The sequence below is a fragment of the Primulina huaijiensis genome, chromosome 6 (genome assembly GCF_012295235.1).
Source record: "Primulina huaijiensis isolate GDHJ02 chromosome 6, ASM1229523v2, whole genome shotgun sequence".
NCBI classification, from domain to species: Eukaryota; Viridiplantae; Streptophyta; class Magnoliopsida; order Lamiales; family Gesneriaceae; genus Primulina; species Primulina huaijiensis.
In genome coordinates, this window is record NC_133311.1 from 3106025 (window position 1) to 3129289 (window position 23265).

General features: G+C 36.1%; 1 protein-coding gene and 1 long non-coding RNA gene across 2 annotated transcripts; both read right to left on the reverse strand.

Moving 5' to 3' along the window:
* Positions 1-2174: 2174 nt before the first annotated feature.
* On the reverse strand, positions 2175-9558 carry LOC140978686 (uncharacterized). Its single transcript, XR_012175600.1, has 3 exons — positions 9277-9558; positions 9128-9173; positions 2175-2637 (listed from the first exon to the last, which is right to left on the reverse strand). It is a non-coding gene; the product is annotated as an uncharacterized lncRNA (long non-coding RNA).
* Positions 9559-13629: 4071 nt separating this feature from the next.
* Positions 13630-22922, reverse strand: LOC140978992 (uncharacterized). Its single transcript, XM_073444330.1, has 3 exons — positions 21913-22922; positions 16591-16898; positions 13630-14315 (listed from the first exon to the last, which is right to left on the reverse strand). The coding sequence occupies exons 1-3, from the start codon at positions 22905-22907 to the stop codon at positions 13957-13959; spliced, it is 1662 nt and encodes a 553-aa protein (XP_073300431.1). The 5' UTR covers positions 22908-22922; the 3' UTR covers positions 13630-13956.
* Positions 22923-23265: the final 343 nt, after the last annotated feature.

Below are 23265 nucleotides of genomic sequence, written 5' to 3' on the forward strand. Positions count from 1 at the left end.
ATATACATCGTCAGTCAAAACCAATTCCCATCCTTCAAAAATAGCATCATTTACATCACTTAATAAAAACATGCATATGCGTAACTTTTTCTTTAAACAAAGCATGCACCGCATTTATCATAATTGAGTAAAAATCGTAAACATGATGCATGAACATTTAAAATATCATGAATTTTTGTGCTCAGGACGCTGCTAGGACAAAAATCTCACCCTGAGTGCAAAATGACCATTTTGCCACTGGAAACCCAAAAATTATCATTTCAACCCTGGACCTCTAAAATTGACCCGAATTTTACCAAACTCCTTAAAATGTACCAAAACATTTTTAAAAGTATTCCTAGACGTAAACTCGAGCCCAATTCACCGCTTATCAAATTCATTTTAAAACTCGGTTCGGAGTTCCGGTTTTAATCCGAATCGATCCGAAATTTACCCAAATCTTCTACAACTTTTACCATATCATAAAAACATTAATAGGTCCTAAAACAATGTCATTAGGCTCCCCAAACCCACGGCAAAAATTCCAAAACATGCTAAAATTCTCGGCCAACACCTAACCCAAATTCCTTGCAACACATGGCCCCCAATCTCATACCCCTTTCGGTCCCCTCTACTCCCACCACCTGTCTAACCTTTAAATCTCTTCCTTATGACCGTAAGGGACCTCTTAACTAAGCCAATCCACAGAGAAATGCTGCTGTACGAGATAATACGTAAATCCCGATGGGCTAACGCAATTTCTCCCTAACAAACTACATCTCCAAGATCCGAACTCCTCCCTCGTCCAGGTGCCTATGGTCCACTCCTAACATCATACCAGACATGAAAAAGGTTGAGACATGGCTGGGTTCGAGCCCATGCACAGCCGCAGCCCTTGCCCGACAGAACTCGAACCACACAAGCCCCAAACTCTCGGTTCTTCACTCGTGTACGTCCAGCACATTTTCTAAACCTCATGACAGCAACTTGACACCACCAGCAGACTTTAGACAACCCAAAGTCGCAGCCCCTTACACTGAAATTCAGAAAGGCGTGAGTGACAAAGAAAGAAAATACAGCACATGAACAAAAACAGAAAAACTTTCGTGTTCTTGCTGGGATCGGGAGTTTGCTACAGATTAATCACACAACAGCATGTATATGGCGTATGAGATGCAAAAACGAGGGTGCAAAGCGTGCCTTATGATGTTGATGATCAAAAACGAGAAGATGGAAGCTCCCTTTGCAAGAACAAGAGGCCACCGACGGTTTTTAATGAAGAAACAGCACTGAACCCGAGAGAGGAAGCAGCTGGGGGAGGGGGTGTCGGCTGATGACTATTAGGTTTAGGTTAAACAATACTTAGTAGCTTAATAGCTTAATTATATAGGTAATATTAGTTTCAAAGCCATAATTTACATTTTAAAAGTTTTAAAAAGGGTTTGAAGCCCAACAAGCTTAAAAGTAGGTCCATTAAATCTAAACGTACTCTTGAAAAATATTTCGTGTTGAAAATTTCTTGAAAATATTAGCCGAACCCTTAAAAAGTCACCCGATTCGATAAAATTCGCGTACCGTTAAAAATAAAATCCTGCGAGTAAAAATACCCAGTAAAATCCCATTATTTTAAAATTTCACTTAAAACACCATATATTAATTTATAAAAAATTAATCATGTATTAAAATAATTTTCCTGAAAATTCTCCTGTCTCCGGTCTTCATTTCAAGCGTGAAATGCACATAGAAACCTTAATGCCTGAACTTTTAAAATTTCATGAATTAAACGCTATCATGCAAAAATTATGCATAAAATGCATAAAATAATTAAACACAAATTAATAAAATAAACATGCATTTAATGCTTTAAAACAATTTAATAAAATACAAAAGAAATTTAATAACTTGCATGCATGTAATTCACGTGGACCTTCAAATTTTGGAGACGTTACATAGAATCTATTAGCTTTCGAGTTATTAGACTATCATTATAATGATGAATTCAATTTAATATGTCTAAGCAAATTATAAATCAACGAACTATATTACTCCTTCATATTACAAACTATTATTTCGAACTCCCTCGTAATAAGGAATATCATAAAAGTTAGCTATGATTTAATAATTTAAATAAAACAATAATATAATCAAACATAAGCAAAATTAGATAATCAAATCAAATAAAACAATGTCTCGCGGTAGCATGTCCTTAAATCCTTACACATATAAAGTTTAGCTACCAAAAATCATCATAAATTATCAAAACAATGATTGGAAAAAAGTGAACTAAAAGTATTGAAGGAATTGAAGAACTGAAAAGACGGGGCATGAAAATCTCCGGCTTTTCTTTTTCTCCTTGAGCTTCAAGCTTCTTTCTCCCTTGTGGCTGCTCCCAAACTTGATGAATTACTCTTTTTTCTTATGCATTAGGGCTGCTAATATTTAATTATGTCTGAAATTCTCTCAAAAATCAGAAAGAAATCAGTCCTGAAAAATTTCCATATTGGGTCACGGTGAAGTGGCCGGAAATTACCGCCCTAGCGTGACATCCTATTTTCATATATTTATGCTGGGGTAGTTGGAAATTACCATCTTAGCATGATTCCTTCTGTCTGGATCTTAATTTTTCCACCTTCACTTCATTATTTTCTGTTTTTTTTCCTGCAAATTCACCGCCAACAAACATGAGGAGTGACTATAAGCACAATCTAGCAATTAAATGAATGAAACATAAGCTCGACACACATATTAATGGTGATTTCGCAACTTTCATTTTCATGTCTAAGCTAATCTTTGACATACTCCCCACACCCAAGCCACAACACAAGTTATTACATACCCCTTGAACTTTACACACTACAGTTTTCGCCCAACTGAATCATAACAAAAATTTGTTAATGAATCTCCTTATATATTAATTTTCCTCTTATACTTTGTAGTGACATTCACCCTATAAATTAAAATCTTGATTCATTTTAAAAAGATATTTGCACCTAGTAATTCAAAGTAATTCACCAGGGAAGTGATAGATACCGGGAGTCGTAAAAGTGGTGAAGATCAGTATACATGACAACCATATAGATATGTGCACAAAGGTTTTACCAAATGACAAGTTTCACTTCTGTTTGCAAGAGGTCAGAGCAACTTGTGGGGAAGAGCCTGAGAACTAAGGCTTTGAGAGTCAATGTTATGAATTTGGATTGACAAGAACGTAGAGAATTGTGAACCATGAGTGTTATCTAATCCACATAACTCAATAAAGTGGAAGAGAGTTAATTGGTCAACACAGCGACTAGTTCTGGGTTGGTTGTTTAGTTGGGGAAGCATGGTTGGAAGTTGGATTCTAAAGATCAAGTACGATATAGAATCGGCAATATCAAGAAGCTAACACGCATATAAATATATATATAGATTGCATTTGAAGGGTCAATCATCCTTGTTCCGGTCTCTACATAAATATACAAGATAGATATAGGTTTCAAAAGAATCAAGAGTGTATACGAGTTTTGTAGATATACAAAAGTGAATTCTTTCATTATGAGATATTTTTTGTATCTTGGATTCATGTTAATAAGATTGACTCTCCCGTGGATATAGATCGATTCATGATCGAACAACGTAAATCTTCTTTTTTGATTTCTTGCATATCCATTGATTGGTTTACAAGTTCTTGATTCAACAAAAAGTTTCAATGATTGAATTCGTGTGTCTACTAAAAAGAAATTTCACGAGATCATCAGGGTGATTTACTACAAGTGATATCAGAGGTATGGTCTAGATCGAGACATGTGGGTGGAGTTCTCAGATACTTAAACGGAGGAGATGAGGGCTCTTAGTAAATCTGTAATGAGATCGAGACATGTGGTACTTCAAGTATTTCACATAAGGCGTGTGCTCCCAATGTAGTGGAAAGAAGTGACCTCGATTGGAATGTATGATACTCCAAGTGGAGATGATGGATGAACTGCCTTGAGGGGAGACATGGACCATGAGAACATTGGTGGTCCATCGTTCGAGGGGGTGAATGTTGGGAATTCAACCCAAATCCTACTTTGGAAATGAATAAGAAAGATCAGGTTAATAAGATCAAATGATATCTCTATTGGTATGAGACATTTTGAGTAAAATCTAACAGCAAATCCTTGATGGTTTACGCCAAAAATGAACATTATTATAGCATTGTGGAGATATGTCACTTCCATTATACAACAACTAACATCAAAACTAAGTTCAATCAGATCATGTTGAATCAATGGCTACCAAAGTTGAGGTTGGGAGATTTGAAGGCAAAGGGGACTTTGCAAATTGGAGAAGACGGATGTACGCCATCCTCGTTCAGCAGAAAGTTGAAAAGGCTCTTGGAGGTCTCAAATGCATTCTAGAATCATTCTCTGAAGCAGAAAAGTTTGAGATAATGAATATGGCCTTCATCGCGCTTACTTTAAACCTAGATGACAAGGTCTTGTGACAAGTATCTTCAGAAACAACAACTATTGAACTCTGGAAGATATTAGACGAGATATACATGTCAAAAACTCTCCAAGACAAGATCTAATGGAAAAGTAAGTTTTTGCATTGAAGATGGATGATACCTTGCCGATTAGGGATAACATTGATACATATGATAAGCACATTTTTTATCTGGAAAATCTTGGGATCGAGATTGAAGAGAAGGATAAGGTCATCATACTGTTAAACTCTCTCCCTAAGTCTTTCTCAACCTACATCGAAACCATGAAATATGGTAGGGACACACTATCACCGAGTGATGTTCAGAGGGCATTAAGGTCAAAAAAAAAGGAAGTCTTGAACAAAAATCGTGGGCAAATGAATGGTGAAGGCCTGATAACTCGAGGGAGACTTGAGTCTAGAATGACATGAAGGATGAAAGGGAAAGATCAAGAAGCAATCTAAGTCAAGATACACAAAAGAAAATGTTTCCACTATAATAAACATGGTCACTTCAGGAGAGATTGTCCAGATAGAAAGAAATTGAAGGAAAAGCCAAACAAGGTGATTTGGCAGCAAGAGAAGAAGGCTATGAAAGTGTCGAAGTGCTATGTATCTCAGAGCTAAACGATGGTCAGAATTGGGCATTTGACTGTGGGTGTTCCTTCCACATGACTCCGAACAAATCTTGATTTGAGTCATTTCAGGAATTAGACAGAGGGCAATTATTTTGGGCAATAACAGAACCTGTCGAGTAAAAGGAATTGAAACCGTCAAACTTGAGATGTTTGATGGAATTCAAAGATCACTACATGATGTTCGCCATGTTCTTGAGTTGAAACGGAATCTAATCTCATTAAGTACACTGTATCAATTAGGATACACCTTTAAAGCTTCAAATGGACAAATAAGTGTAATAAAAAGTGTCTAATGGTAATCAACGAAACCAGGGTGAACAGATTGTATGTACTTGATGGTAAGACCATTGTCGGATCTGCGTCTGTAATTTAGTGACACACAAAGTTGTGGCATCTCTTATTAGGCCACATAAGTGAGAGAGCTACAAGAACTTCACAAACAAGGACTCTTTGGTAGTGATCAACTTGCTGAGTCAGAGTTTTGTGAGGATTGTGTTAAAAGGAAAGCCTACCAGGGTCAGATTTACTAAGGCAAGCATGTGATCAAAGCCCCCATGGATTATGTCCATTTGGATATATGGGGGACTTCACATGAAGCATCAAACGGCGGTGCTAGATATTTCACGATGTTAATTGATGTTTACAATAGATGAGTTTGGGTACACACTTTTAAACATAAGAATGAAGCCCTTAGTAGATTCAAATCATGGCTTACACTTCAAGATAATCAAACAGAGAGGAGCCTAAAATATTTAAGAACTGATAATGGCCTAGAATTTTGTTCCAAGGAGTTTAGTGAATTATGTGATAGCAAAAAGATAGCAAGACACCTCACGGTAGCAGGAACACCACAAAAAATGGCCTCATTGCTGGAGAGAATGAGGTGTATGATGTTGTACTTAGGCCTATCAAGATCATTTTGGTCATTGCCTATGGCAACAACAAACTAATTGATTAATCGCAGCCCTTCAATACCACTAGGATGTCTAACACGAATGGAGAAATGGTCAGGAAAAGCACCGGCCCTTGATCACCTCAAAGTTTTTGGGTGTACGGCTTATCCACACATCAAACAAGGAAAACTCGAAGCCAGGGCATTAAAATGTATTTTTTCTCTGATATCCAGATGGATTTAAAGGATATAAAGTAAGGTGTATTGAGCCTGGAAATGAAAGAACATTCACCAGTCGAGATGTGATCTTCAAAGAAAATCATTTTTTCCTTTGAATGTTGCAACTCCGAGAAGACAAACTCAAGATGGCACACAAGTGGAGGTGGAGTTACCAATTCTATGCTCTGGTGGAAATGATACATGTATGGACACTCAAGAGCAGCCTGCGAATGATCAATATAGTACCATATAAAGTCAGAAATATCAAGTTACGAGGGACAGACAAAGAAGGATGATAAAACCACCTCAAATATATGGCTATTCTTACATTATCTTTTATGCTCTTTCTGTTGCATCAATCGTAAATGAGGTCGAGCCTACCTCATTGAAGGAAGCCATGAACTCAAGTGATAAGAAACAATGGCGGAAAGCCATGAAGTAAGAGATAAACTATCTAGACAATAATAATACTTGTGAACTTGTACCAAAACCTACAAACCAAAACGTAATTGGATGCAAATAGATTTTCAAATGAAAGGAATGAATCCTAGGGGTAGAAGAGGCAATGTACAAAGCAAGTTAGTAGCCAAGGGCTACTCACAAACTGAAGGCATGGATTTTCACGAAATATTCTCCAGTGGTTAAACATCAATCAATCAGGTGTCTTCTGTCTATTGTAGCCTAGAAGGGCCAAAAATTAAAGCAACTTGATGTAGACAACCTTTCTCCATAAAGACTTAGAAGAGGATATATATATATATATATATATATATATATCACAACCAAAAAGGAGTGAAGTTGAAGCAGAGTTACAGTTAGTATTAAGAAAGTCCTTGCATGGACTTAAACAAACCTTAGACAATGGTATAGGAGATTTGATGAGTTCATGCATCGACACAAGTTTATAATGAGTATGATTAGTGCATATATTCCAATCATTTACCAAACAACAAAACAAATCTACTTACTTTTATACGTGGATGACATACTTTTAGTATGTGAGGATAAATAGAAGATTGACACGATTCAATGTAAACTTAATGAAGTCTTTGAAATGAAAGATCTTGGACCAGCGAAGAGAATCTAAGGCATGGAGATAGTTTGACAAAGGGATAAGAGAATCTTGACACCAACACAAAATGGATATTTGCATAAAGTGTTAGAAAGATTCGATATGGCAGATTGAAAGCTCATCATTTTAAGTTGCCAGTGTCTCAATCTTCTCAAACTGAAAAGGAAAGGGAATATATAAACTCAGTCCCCTATGCAAGCACTATGGGCAGCTTAATGTATGATGATATGCATGAGGCCTGATCTAGCTTACTCCATTAACGCGGTAAGTAGATTCATGGCAAATTCATGTGAGCAACATTTGCAACCTGTAAAAAGGATACTAAGATGCATCAAAGTAAATCTTGGTCTGTTGTTTGAAATAACAGAAGGAAGAGGTACAATGATCTTAGACTATGTGGATTCAAACTTCGAAGGATCCTAGATGCCAGAAAGTTATTGATCGGTTACATATTTACAGTGCATGGAATGGCAGTCAATTGGAAATGGACCTTACAATCTGTGGTGACTCTATCTACAACTGAAGCCGAGTACATTGCAATCACTGAAACAGTCAAGGAATCTATATGGCTTCAAGGATTCTTGATGAACCTTGGTATTGAGCAAAAAGAAGTACTATTACATTGTGATAGCCACAGAGTTGTCCAATTGACCAAACACCAAGTATTTCAAAAAAGATCTCAGCATATAGATGTTAAGCTTCATTTCACCAGCGAAGTGATAGATACTGGGGGTGGTAAAAGTGGTGAATATTAGTATACATGACAACCCTATAAATATGTGCATAAAGGTTTTACCAAATGGTTTGCAAGAGGTCAGAGCAACTTGTGCTGAAGAGCCTGCGAACTAAGGCTTTGAGAGTCAATGTTATGAATGTGGATTGACAAAAAGGTGGAGAATTGTGAACCACGAGTGTTATCTAATCCACATAACTCAATGAAGTGGAAGAGAGTTGAGTGGTCAAGACAACGACTAGTTCTAGGTTGGTTGTTTAGTTGAGGAAGCTTGGTTGGAAGTTGGATTCTGAAGATCAAGTCCGATATAGAATCGGCAATATCAAGAAGCTAACACGCATATAATATATATCTAGATTGCATTTGAAGGGTCAATCATCCTTGTTTTGGTCTGTACATAAATATACAAGATAGATATAGGCTTCAAAAGAATCAAGAGTGTATACGAGTTTTGTAGATCTACAAGAGTGAATTATTTCTGTGTGAGATATCTTTTGTGTCTTGGATTCATTGATAATAAGATTGACTCTCTCGTGGATGTAGATCAATTCATGATCGAACCATTTAAATCTTCTTTTTTGATTTCTTGCATATCCATTGATTGGTTTGCAAGTTCTTGATTCAACAGCAATTTTCAATGATTGAACTCATGTGTGTACTAAAAAGCAATTTCACGAGAACATTAGGGTGATTTAATACAAGTATCATGGGCATGGTCTAGGTCGAGCCATATGGGTGGAATCCTCAGATACTTAAACGCAGGAGGTGAGGACTCTCATTAAATACGTGATGAGATTGAGGCAAGTGGCGCTCCAAGTATTTCATATAATGTGTGCGCTCCCAATGTAGTGGAGATGAGTGGCCTCGATTAGAATGTATGATCCTCTAAGTGGAGAGGATGGACGGATTGTCTTGAGGGGAGGTTCAGGGGAGGATTGTTGAAAATTCAACCAAAGTCCTTTATTGGAAATGCACGAAGAAAATCATGTGTTTAAGATTGAATGATATCTTCATTACTTTTAGGTAAAGTTCAAACACAAATCCATAAAGATTTATGTCCAAAGTGAACAATATTATTACATCTCGTTGAGGAGATGTGCGAACAACAAAAATATTGCACTAAATCCAGCTGAAGAAAATCAGCTAACCTCTCCAGGTGCGATGAGGCCCCGTGACTCGGCACCTGCAATCATACTATAACCAATCCTTGAAACGATAAACTGAAGAAAATTTCTTTTGGAAAAATAAATTTGCAAAAATCTGATCTTGATGATTCAAAGTGAAGTTGAAGAGATACCTATCCTTGACAATAGAGCCTGGCCCCATATTTTCCAGCTTAGCCGCAATACGAGCAACACAACCATCAACAACGTTGTTCAAGTACACCAACGGGGTACGACCAATCAACTGAGACACGATCCAACCACAGAATCAGTTCCACCCCAAATCTTCTTATGCAAGAACAAGTATAAAAGGAACCCAATTAACTTGCGGAGACATACTTCAGTGACATGTTTTGCGACTCCTATTTCCTCCTCATGTCTAGATATACTCGGCACTTACCTCCCTTAAAAATCGAAACAACCAGTCAACGCACCTTACATTGTACTTGAATATTTCTCCCATTTCAATAATTGCCTTGGGACAAGTCTCCTAGATATTTTTTTTTTACTATGGAACATGCAATCTCGTTCGATGCATAAACTCTCTGATTTACGCAATTTTCGGCAAACTATATTAATCAGATAAATTGTATTAGTCAAATCATGTGTGACAAATTCGATCAAAAAGTGTCTCTAGGAGAATTAGAATCGAACGGTTGACCTATATTCTTTTCAATATGGAACATGCGATCTCGTTCGATGTATAAATTATCGGGCTAACGCAATTGTCTGCAAACTACGGTGGTCAGATAAAATGTAGAGTAGGTCTTGTGTGAGACGGTATCACGAAACTTTATCTGTGAGACGGATCAACTCTACCGATATTCACAATAAAAAGTAATACTCTTAGCATAAAAAAGTAATATTTTTTCATGGATGACCCAAATAAGATATTCAACCAACGAAATTGATCTGTGAGACCGTCTCACAAGATTTTTTGTGTAAAATGTATTAACCAAATCATGTGTGATAAGTTCGCTCAAAAAAGTGATTCTAGGATAATGAGAATCGAACGATTGACACATTTATCTACTCCACCAACTTGAAAACAGATTTGCAATCTAATCCTATAATATAAGCGATTTAGACATAATTAATTATATAATGAATTTTTTTATGAAAATTTCGAATAGTGTTTTTATTTATTGAAAAATAATTTATTCAATATAATTTTTAAATGCCCGCGTGATCGTTTCCAGCCTTGTGGAGAAAAAACTTTTTTCTGAAAAATTTAATCGAATTGGCTTTTATTTAAAAGCTCCTAATGATGAAATACTTTTTAATATAAGATTATATTTGCATTGAGAATGAATTCTAAATGATTATGTATTCGAATTGAAAACTACTATAATAACCAATTAAGGATTTAAAATTGATTCTAAAATAAGTTTATGAATATCAAAACTGACTTATTATCGCATCTTAGGAGCAAATTAAATATAAAACACTTATATTAGAAATATTTTATTAAGGGGAGCTACTATCTTGTTTGAAAGAAAATTAACATAAATTTTAAATTTAAATAATGATTTTTTTAAAATTTAAAAAAAAAAAAAAAAAAAAAAAAAAAAAAAAAAAAAANATATGGTTTCTCCGTCAGTTTCAGTATTAGCAATAGAATCGCCTATTCTCTATGCAAAACAGAGCCCATAACATTAAGCCTTCATGAAGAGATCGCATTCATTTTTGAATTAGCAGCAAGATTCCATATTATTAGAAAGCAAAACTACGAAAAAGGAACTTTAATCAGACAGAGAATGCACTGATTTCTTTCTTTCAACAGTTCGATATGGAACCTGAATTTAGATTCCCACAGTTGAGTTTCTTGGACCATCGAGCGTCGTGGGAAACTAGTCGCGACAGCTGTTTGATTAGAACTCGAGAGTCGAGTTATCTGCCTCTTGTCTGATGGACTCAAACAGCATGGAAGAGAGGTACAGCTCTCCAAAACACTGACAAAATAGCATGTATCCATCCAAATTTGTTCTCAAAATGAATATAAGACGGCATATCATGATGTAGTAACTTCAATCTGTTCTAGTCTTACAGAGAAGTGAAGAGACTGGCAAAAAGGAGTTTTCCAGCATTCTCTGGTCAGTTCGCAATCTTAATCGCTTCTGCTGCTGATATTCAAAGCTCAATTGAAGCAAACATTAATACAAGTGCACATGTGATAAATATTTAAAATAATCCACCACAAACATTTCATGGCCAAGATAAGAAGTCACTAGAAATCTGAAAAGATAGACAATGTATAAGAACATCATGATAACGGGGCAGCAGAACGTTCGGTGGCAGCATTTTGTGAAACGAAGGAAAGGAAGGAACAAAAAAGTCTGTCTTGAATCATTTAATCAATAAGATTAACCTCCAGAGCATTAGGGATAAAACCAGCACCAACTTAGATCTTATGTGGACCTGCCTTGAATGATGGCTGAATATATAGAAGAAAATTTGACCCTTTAACGAAACCCACCAGGTTTTCCTCCTAAACGAAAGGAACTTTCTAATGGTTCCTCGACGAAAAGCTAAAACACAGTTTCACCACATAAGAATTTATTGTATGGTAAATCGTCAAATCCAACTTCAGATATATACTTAAATAAAAAAACGATGACGATTCATTGTTACACACCAGAATACACATGCATATTTAAATCCGAGCTCCTTACCCAAATATTTAATTATCTTGTACTATTTTAGATAATCTGGATAATTAATAAATACAATCTTTGATAATCTAGAACAAAATTTCAAGTACATGAGTTTGAAATTAGCGGGTTTTACACATCAGGTTTTCCTCCAAAAAGAAAGGAAGTTTCGACTGGTTCCTGGCGAAAAGCTAAAGCACAGTTTCACCACATAAGAATTTATTGTATGGTACATCGTCAATTCCAACTTCAGAGATAAACAAAAAAAAACAACGATTCTTACTTCATAAACTATCTCAACGAGCAAATTTAAAGCAGCAGAGCCAAATTTTATATCGATCTATAGAAAAATTCAAGAAGGGAGCAACTGGCTTAGCGAGCCCGCCTCTGGCTCCACGTTTTAGCAATTTAACTACCTTCGGGTTTGCAGGGTTATCAGTTTGTACAAGGATGAAAGACTTCGATGTGTTATCACGCATCTCTTCAGCTTTCTGAAGACTGCCCTGCCCGGTAATTAATTCCTCAAGCACGACCCAAGTGGACCAATTCAGCACCCAAATCACCCAAAACAATTCTCCGCTCGAGTTATGGAATCGGAGCATGATAATGATAAGCTTATCAAGGCCAACCCTATACCAGTGTTTCTGCTTGTACACTCTATGAAGACGTTCTTCATGGAAAATAACAGAAAGAGGAATGTTACTCACAAACGCAAAGTGTTGGTGCTTTATCCAAAATCGCCACACCAGCCAAATTCCAGATTACGAATGGGGGAAGGGGGAGATGATTATTCAAAGTGAAGTTAACACCGATACCTATTCTAGACACTAGAGCCTGGCCAGGCCCCATGTATTCCAGTTTAGACGCAATCCGAGCAGCACAGCCATCAATATTGTTCAAGTACACCAATGGAGTACAGCCAATCAACTAAAACAAAATTTAACCATAAAATCTGTGTCGACCCAAATCTTCTAGCTCACTAGTATCACCCCAGTGAAAAAATTGTAGAGGCTCGAGTTCGAGTTCGAGTTCTCATCCCCACACCCTCTCCCCTGCACTAAAAAAAAAAAAAAGAACCCATTTAACTTGTAAAGACTTACGTCAGTAACATCTTTTGCCATTCCCATTTCCTTCTCATCCACATTTTATTACGGATTCTACAATTCAAACGACCAAGAGCGCAGCGTCTCTTCAAAATCATTATTTAACTGAACTGTCCATAGCCAAATTACAGCTTGTAAGTTTTCTTTCCAAATATTCAACGGCCATGTTGTCAGCTCTAAACATAGAATATAAATGTTTTCCACGTGGAGCTATTTTTTACTTTAAACCAAACGGGGCAATTGCAGGCTTTTAATATCTTACCAATTCCCTTTATAGTCTTTGCTTGGGCCAGGTTGCTCAAAGCTCACAAACTTTACCACAGCGTAGGTTAACAGATATCTGTATCTTGGTAAGTTTGGTCATCGCTAGAACACACATGCATATTGCCACTGACCTCTAAGTCAAGTGGGCATCACCTCTCTCAAATATGGGAAAGGTCATGGGTTCTATGCCCACAACTCACAATCCCCCACCCCAAGTCAAAAAAAAATAATACACATGCATTTTTAATAAACTAAGATTCTGAAATAGTATAGTATGACTGGCAAATATGATTACACTCTTATGCTTAGTTGATTCAAAGAACAAGCAATAAATAATTTCCTTCGTTTTAGAATTTGAGGTTGAATTGAAGGAACTTGAAACAAAATAATTTCATGATATCGTGCTATTGAATAGTACAGAGAACACAAATCTCAAAATAGTTCAAATCGTCCACACCACCCACAAGGCTTAACAAATCACATCTCAATTAAACAAGATTTATGATACTTTGAATGCACACATCTACATTCAAAGTTAAATGAGTCAAGTTGAACTCATTCGAGTGAATATATAATGTATTTATATTTGGCCATCAGAAAGATACTACTGAAAAATATCATTTAGATCCATCCAGGACGACACAACTGTTATGTTAATGTAGTACTCTTACAAACAAGTCTTGTTTCCAGCAAACAACCCAATCAATAAATCATGTAGTCTTCACAAGTCACAGCCAAATTGCATAAGCTTAAGGATTGCATGTTCTTCGGTAAAAATGGTTGCAACAATTGTATATTATTTGGATCGCTCGACTTCCCTTCTGCTCACAATTGAAACCTTCTTCTTGATCTCGAAAGTGACCTTGTCTAGATCAGCAACAGTACCTAGATTCCCGTACAAAACCCTCTTTTTTTCTCCACTCTTGGAGTCTGGTTTCACAAGGTTTGGATTGTTCTCATCATCTTTACCAAGGGTGACAGAAGGTTTAACATGGGCCCACGCTTTTCGCCCATGCTTCTGCTTCTCAAAATATTCTGCCAGCCGCAACGCCTCCTTTAAACCAGATTCGTCACCTGGGAATTTTACGGTATGGATGCCTAGATGGCCTTCTCTTGAATGCATGGACATTGACTTGGCGGTAGGGAATCCAAGATCTAAAACACAAGATTTATGGAAGGGCAGGAATAAGTACACTAATATTTGACAGACAGCAATTACAATTCAAGATCCCAAGGCCAATTTCACCATTTGTAGCAAGTTGAAGCATGAAACTTCTACATATTTAAGATCATGCCAACAATCCGAACCTGATATTTTATCTTATTATCTTCCAAGATACATTGTCAAATGAAGACATTATGAATTGAATATGCAGAGATGGGAGATAAACTTCCAGAAGAAGAGAAAAATAATGTTATGTCGAAAATTATGTAGCTATATTTCCTCCAAAAATATATATATAATATAGATTGATCAGCCAACTGTAATATCAGCCCATGCCACTCTCAACAATAAGCAAACATCTATTATTTGCAGCTCAGATTACAATTAAATTAACCGGAGGACAGAATAACAGAGAATATTGACAATCCATGAAACGTAACCTTCAATTGCCAAAGGGCGGTTGTTTTTCTCTCCATCCAAAGATAGAGTTGCCACCTCTATTAATCCTGTCTGGTTCAAAAATCCACAACGCCCTATTACCCTAGTTCAAAATATCTATCTAAATTATAGGCAAAACAATTGATCACCGTTGTTATCCACTCATCAGACATCGCTAAATTTTTTGGGAAGTTCATCTATTCCAACATTGGTTTTTGGAGAGCCACGTTCTATACATAATCTTTTTCAATCAGATGATCCACTAATCCAACTAGCCGAGACTCGATCATACAGAATTGGTTTTTTACAGAGTTCTGGACATGGAACCTTCCGATATATTAAAAGCTTAAATTAATCAAATAAGATCCACAAGTTAACGGAGTTTAAGCTCAGGTGACTGCACACATGACAGATGAGCAGCCATCTTCAAAATGAAACACCATCAGAGAATGTTTACAGTCACTCTAATAGACATAAATGATCGCTAAAAATATGTAAAAAACTAGCCCACTACAAGATTGAGAAAACGAACACAGAAAGGATAATATACTGGTAATAAGACTGCAATCACAGGCACCTGATTAAAATTCATACACAAGCTTAGAGAAACTAGAAGAGAGATCAATTTGATGAGGAGGAAAAATCAAACAAATCCTAGGTCAAAGTCATCTTAATTAAATAACCTGCATATACTAGAACTTCCTTTAATTGAAATCGGGGCCTTAAATTCTAATTCTAAAAAATAAAATAGAATAACTTCTTGGACGGACAAGGACAGAGCTATTTATCTGTCGTGCACTTAATGAAATAGAGAAAATTCCACCAAACAATAAGGCAAATAACTTCTTATTGGCATATAAAATGCATAGCCGCTGCATGGATGCCATGAGCTTCAACCTTTTTCCAGCAGAAAATTTATCATCAAATTGCATCATAAAGTAAATATAGATAGTAGATTTGAAAAACAACATGACACATGAAAAGCTACAGAACCTAGGTGATATGCTCTTTTAAGTGATTATGCTCAGTTACGAAAATAGATCAACAGCCCAAGTATGAAGAACTGTAAAAGTCAAGTTAATTCAGATTTTAGCAGATAATGGTTCTCATGGATGATGAATAAGGGTGCTATTAAAGTAGGGTGCCTGTGAACATTAGTCACACACCCTCTTGCAGTGATAAAGAATCACACATTTTAGGAGCTGTTATACTACAGAGGGCATCTATAACTCGATCAGGTCAAATGGTATAACACTATAACATAAAAAATTGATGCATTAGTCACACACCCTCTTGCAGTTTTAGGAGCTGTTATACTACAGAGGGCATCTATAACTCGATCAGGTCAAATGGTATAACACTACATACATTCTCCATTAAAATCACTGACAAATTATCCTGGAGAAACTTGAGATAGATCCGGCCCCAACTGCAAAAATATATTCTAGAGCAAATAGGAAGGATATACCAAATGCAAACAAAGGCTATTGCCTGATAAATAGATAATAAATAGACACAAAATAATATAACAATTACGACAGCATACCAGTCATCTGTCATAAAACAATAACAGTAGGTTGTGAGGGGTAAAATTCAAAATATTAAAAGGGAATAATGTAGCCAACAAATTCATTCGGTGAAGCAGACAACACATGAAATTTCAAACTGTATAGGATGTCCCATTAATGGTCTGGAAGGGCACAGAATCCTAGTGGATGCTATAAAACACAAATGTTTTACTGGTGCAGCCATTTAAGATTGCCAGACAATCCGAAAGAACATCTAGCAGTAAATAAGAAAATTATTAAAAAGAATGGTGCATGATACCTCTAAGAATACTATCCATCGCCTTGTTTCCTAAACCTTCCAAACGCCCATCTCTACCTTTTCCAGTGATGGTATTATGAATTAACACTGAAGGTGGCCACATAATTAGATCATCCTGGTTTGCCTCAGCATCATCAGAAGACAACTTCTGATAGACTTTCGAGTTATCAGGAGGCATTAAATAGTTCCAGCCCATAAGAATGCACAACGCTTTGTGAAAGGCCAGGTGATCCACAATTGATTCAGCAGTGTCCAAGTTGTATGCATGCATGATAAGACTATGCATGTCTGGAAAATCTTTTGAAGCCCTGTATTTTACGCCAAAACCGTGTTGAAGTTCTCAGACACGGAGACAGCTTGCACAATAATGAGATTATAATATATAGCTATACCTACTTTTCTGAGCGAATTCAAATCATGAAGGCTTCATTGGTTTCAACAGTCAGCTAATCAAATAAAAACATTAAAATAATTTTGATAGATAGGTAACTATAAAGAAAGTTAATTCTCAGAGTGGGATGACCCCTGACCGATTTAGACGTCTCTGAAATGTCAACTTAGATATACTTACATTGTAGAGTCATCCGATCATCTATATCAATAGATGAAACAAACAATTAAAGGCAGCATGAAAATAAAAAATACTTTGGATTCAAAGATTTGAAACCAGATATATAAATTTGAGATTTACAATTGCTTTGGATTGTTTTGAATACGATGAATTTCAAATTCTTCCCTTTCCATTTCAAACTTTTATATCGATTCGAATATTAATTTCAAATGCATCTACAATAACGTAATTTGAAATTCACTATAAAATTCGTCTTAAATTCCAATCATTCCATCCAGAGGCAACATAATTACTAGAAGCTGTGGCATTATTTCCACTACTTGAACTTTTCAGATATTTAGCAAAGTCAGAAAGATAAATCAAAAGGCAACGACAATCAAATTATTGAAATCAGGGATATATGGCATTTCCATCCTATCCAAGCATACCTTAACTTGGTTATTAACAGGTAAAAATCTAACAAAGGATTGTACAATGCCAATTAGTCAAAGAACCTAGAAAAAAATAGCCAGACCTGATTGTGAGCCTATTCAACTATGAGTCTTTAATCACTGCATGAACTGGGGCCATATGCTTTAATTATTTTCCACAAGAATCACAGGAGACCATCAGCAAATCCCAAAGACATTAAAAAGCATGTGAATGTAAATTATTGCATTCAACTCGTATACTTACATAAGGTGCACATTCACCAGAAGTCAAAGTAGATGTGCTAGCACATAATTCTCAATAGCACAGATGACATTTTAAAACATATAGAAAAAATTCGGTCATCAATTTTACTCTCTTCTTCTTATCAAAGTTGTTGCCTTATTTAACTTCTTGGTCACCAAGGTATTCCTTACATTTTCAATTCCCGATGATCCGCTTTCGTTTTGGCAGCATAAATTCCATTAAATTTGTATTTTACCATTCCCTCTTAATTTTGGAATTATGTTCAAGGAAATCTTTGTCTAAATTAAATGACAACTAAATATGTTGAAATTATGCAATTAAAATAAGGGAAACAAGACAATGCTTTGAAACAGAGAGAGTAGTATGTCAAAAAACAACCCTACCTTCTGTAGTATGTATTCAAAGCTCAATAAATTAAGTTCATGACGTACCAACAAATACCATGCCCATAACATGTTTTAAGGTCTCCGAATCACAGACTTCTTGGTCACAAACAGTGTATTCTTTTTAGATTCTCAATTCCCATAAATTTCTAATATTTTTTGTATTTAACTGTTCAATCTTAATTTAAGAATTATGTATAAGATACTCTTCATATAAATTAAAATACTCTTCACATAAATTAAATGATTACTTGATCTTTTAAAATTATGCAGTTAAACAAAATAAGACATACGAAAAATTTTCAAGTAAAGAGAGTAGTCTTTCGCAAAACTTCACTACCTTATGTATGTATCCAAAGCTCGATAATTTAAGTATATCAGTTGTAGGCCTATCAAATTTGACATACAACAAATTCTATCTACATAACATGTTTCAAGGTCTCCACGTCACAGGCTACGTTTTGAGATGAGCATGGACAGAAAATCAAGTATGATGTCAACAAAACTAATATAAAATTTCAAACAACCCAATATGCCATATCATTGCTGTCTGCAAAAGCAGCAATAGGGCCTCTTCTGGGACGACAAAAATCACACAAAATTAACTTCTGAAAAGCTAGCACAAGCCTTCTTAATAACACAACCAAAAAAGAAAGAAAAAACAAACAAAACAAAATAAAAAATTCGGCAAGAAGAAAACACGTATTGTGTTGTGTTTCATTCATGTTAGAGCGAATGTACTCAAAATTTTGTGATCTATTATGACAAGCATCATGCGCATATATGAAAATTAATAATCAACAATCCACATAACACAGTTCCAGTCCAGTACTTTAGCTATTAAAGCTACTGATTACTAGAAACAGAACAGATCAAAATGATTGTTACGAGAACCATTGTAGATAGAACAAATGTTCTGCATCAAAAGTAAAAAAAAAATTGAAAATTACTATAAAGCTAAAACCACTTCACATCTAATGTGATCCTGACCAAGATCAATAAGCAAATTAATGGAGAGCCACTCACGTGTTTTGATATTCACTAATGGGATGGAAATAAGAATAAATTGAAGATTGTGGAATCGACTATTGCAAGGTAAAATGTGGGGTAAAGGATATGTTCGGAAATTCAAAATAGAAGAACAGTCAAATTAATGTCCGAGATCGACTTCATTAGGCATGTACTATAGTTCACTTATTCTGACCAATTAATTAGAGCCTCTTGATTATGTTAGGATGGGCTCGAGAATTCTTCTAATATCCAATTTGTGTAGCCTTTTATTTAGTTATTTTTATTCACTAATGGGATGGAATAAGAATAAAGTGAAGATTGTGGAATTGACAATTGCAAGAAAGGTTAAATGTGGGGGAAAGGACATGTTTGGAAATTTAAAATAGAACAGTCAAATTAATTCCCAAGAACGACTTCATTAGGCAAGGGCTAGGTCCACTTATTCTGACAAATTAGAGGTGCTTGATTATGTTAGGACAGGCTCAAAAATTATTCTTATATCTAAATTTTGTAGCCTATATTTAGTAATTTTTATTCACCAATGAGATGAAACTAAGAATAAATTGAACGATTGCAAGAAAGGTAAAATGTGGGGGAAAAGGATATGTTTGGAAATTCAAAATAGAACAGTCAAATTAATGTCCAAGATCGACTTCATTAGGCATGGCTAGGTTAACTTATTCTGACCAATTAGAGGCGGTTATTTATGTTAGGATGGGCTCAAGAATTATTCTTATATCTAATTTTTGTAGCCTTTATTTAGTCATTTTTATTCACTAATGGAATGGAAATCAGAATAAGTTGAAGATTGTGGAATTGACGATTGCAAGAAAGGCAAAATGTGGGGGAAAGGATAAGTTTGGAAATTCAACATAGAACAGTCAAATTAACGTCCAAGATCAACTTCATTAGGCATGGGCTCGGTTGATTTATTCTAAACAATTACAGCCGCTTATTTAAGTTAGGATGGGCTCAAGAATTATTCTTACATTTAAGTTTTGTGGCCTTTATTTAGTCATTTTTATTCGCTAACCAAGGCACTACTTATAGCCCATCATAGCTGTTTTAGTTTCTACACGATCTAATGTCTTCTTGATCTTACCCTTCATTAACAAGAATGAGGAACAATTTCAACCAGACCATATGCGAAAGTCAATGCTGACGGCTCATTGATTTACTCTAGTAAAGCTAATGAGGATAGTCGAGCATTGACGACATTCCAAATCAAGCCAAGTGCATAATTATTGCACCCCAGTTGAGGCGTGGACTTTCATCAAAATCATGTCACCTACTATCAGGCTATCAGCTATGCTAACACCAACAAAAACTACAAAATAATTTCCATGTCGCTTAACTACACCCCACCCAACCGCCTTCAGGAGCACTACCAAAGTGTTTCAAAGGGGGGTTATCTACCATGATTTTTACTTCATTTTTTATTTTTTTCTTTTCCGTCGGTGTTGGGGGCGCGAAGGCTGAGACTTCTTCTGATAGTCGACTCCTTTTTTCTTTCCATCGACAGGTAGGGTTGCCCAACAAAACTACTTGTTAGAAATAAAAGATGGTTTTTGTGCAAATCTGTATTTTCTATGGATGTAAAGTGCTCAAAAAAGAGTAATAAAGATGCAACATGTTTCTACATTAAACATGAAACATGTTTCTACGATAAAGATATAACATGTTTCTACAATAAAGATATGACCTTAGTTTCTACATAAAACATGAAAACATATTGTTTCTGGTACCATCATTTTCTTTATACCTAAATTAACCCAATACATTTCTTAAAATATATATATTTACTATGATCTGCAAGATAATGGCTGGAACAAAATGGCAACCTGCTAGTTTCCTAAATTCTAAGCTCCAAAGGGTTGGGCGAGAAACGGACAATCAAAGTGTATCAGGCATAAAAACTATGGAGGGACAACAAAACATGGAATGGAAAAGGAGCAGGCAGAACAAAAGATAAAAATTGGTAAGAAAAAATTAACATTCGACCTGGTAATACCCACACATGCATCTATATCTAAATTTTACAGCAAGCAAGAGACTATGGAATTACCATTTGACATCCCAGATACTTTTTCCCGTGAAAACCACCACATAACTATCTATATAAGCAAATATATACATTGCACATATATACATGTTTATTTATTGTGTTATGATGACAAGGCACCTTATAGAGTATCCAAATTATGATTTGCCAAAAACATTATCCATATTTAACTATATGGCCGTTACATATCAAATAAAAGAACCTGTAGAACCTGCTTCAGCGTTTTAAATTTTCCTGTAGAAGTTGGACAAATAAGAATGTCTGAACACAATGAATGTGCTCGTAACGCCGGTAACGGTAATGAATATTATATTTTAATACTGAAAACACATTTTCAGATAATATATCTCCTAAATTCCCGCAAATGAAACCAAAAATTATCCCATATTTCCTACAGAAAAATTTATTTGTTACTTTACTACAACAAAAATTGTTCATGGCTGTTATCCCTGAATCCCATTAGTTGCTGGGATTAAGCAAATTATCAAGACCTAAGCACATGTATTAGCAAACATTCAACTCAAAACAAAGCCTGTGCAACACATATCACCATCATGACAAAAAAAACACTGGAATAATGTAATGTACATTGAAATCTAAAATATAGATCACCATCAGACCTGATGCAAGCAAGACACCGAAGAGATCCTTGTTTCCCATCCCCCAAATAATTCTTTTTCTGACTTGCGGTCTCGAAAATCAACTTTAAGAAATGAAAAAACGCCTTCTTTAAGGCATTCTGGTCAACCTCGCTATGCTTTAGCTTACTCGCATTCCCCTCGAGAGTCCTCGGATTCTTAGAGGCTCTCATCTCCTCACCTCTCCCAAAATTATACCCAGAACTCGGTCCAGGACCATTCACATTTCCATACTGCAAAAGCTGTTGTCTTTGACGCTCAAACCCATCATCCGTGGCCCCCCTCTCATCTTCGCCGAACTTACGTTTCAAGGAATTCTCGGGCCCTGGATTCCAAAACTCTGGAACCCTAGCCCATGCATTGGAACCTGGAAATTCAGGCGTTATCGGGAACGGAGGCCTATCAAACCCAAACTCATGCAGTCCACGAAATTGAGGACGAAAACCCAATCGTGGCACAGGCGTAAAGTTCTGGTAATCAGGGGGCAAAGCGAAGTAAGATCGTACCGAGCCATCAGCAAGAACTATGCTCCTGCGATCGAGCATGTGGAATCCATAAGATGGGGGCGGAGGTGGTTCGTTGAAAGGGAAAACTGGTCTTTGCCCTGATAAAGAGTTCAGATTATCAGGCCTTGCAGATGGATTTTCCGGCCTGGGAATGGACTGTTGGGTTGAAGGTTTGCTGTTAGCATCTTTACTGCTAGGAGCGGAGGCGGCGGTAGTGACGACGACGGCGGCAGCGGCGGCGGTAAGATTAGGAGAAGGTTTCGATTTAGGAGCCGCGGATGATTTGCCGGCCGCGGCCGTAGACGAGGAGGATTCCCAGCGGGATTTTCGGTGGTGGGATTGAGCTGAGAAGGAAGAGTGAGGTGGTTTGGAAGAGCTACCGCCCGGCATGTTGCACACAGAAAGCTCACGATGCAATGGAGAAGTGTGCGAGTTAAGCAATGGATACATAAATAAAAGGTCCAAGGACATGAACGCGATTTTAATTGTGGAATATATTGGTATATTAATTCCATATTGATCCTCATAAATCAGTTAATTTAAGCATAATACATTATTATATCAATGTAGTTTCCAGGTATCCGTACTATATTTCTCGAACTTTTTATGTATCATTTCTCCACATAAAGCGTTAAATACCCTCACCACGTCGTCCCTACTTTGATACAACTGATGTTAAATTTTTTTAACTTGAATTTGTATCTCTTCTTAACTGTCATAAACATCGGAGTTTCATCCAATTAACACAACATATATCTTCCACCCACTACGTTATAGTAGAAAATCCGAAATATATAACTATATAAAAATTAAGCTCACCAATTTAAAA

Excerpts from the sequence above, each read along its gene's own strand:
- LOC140978992 (XM_073444330.1), bottom strand. The coding sequence starts at position 22,907 with ATGTCCTTGGACCTTTTATTTATGTATCCATTGCTTAACTCGCACACT. Across the intron at positions 16,899-21,912 it reads CGGTGTCTTGCTTGCATCAG|GGCTTCAAAAGATTTTCCAG; the intron begins GTCTGATGGTGA and ends CGTAAAATACAG. Across the intron at positions 14,316-16,590 it reads GATGGATAGTATTCTTAGAG|ATCTTGGATTCCCTACCGCC; the intron begins GTATCATGCACC and ends CTTGTGTTTTAG.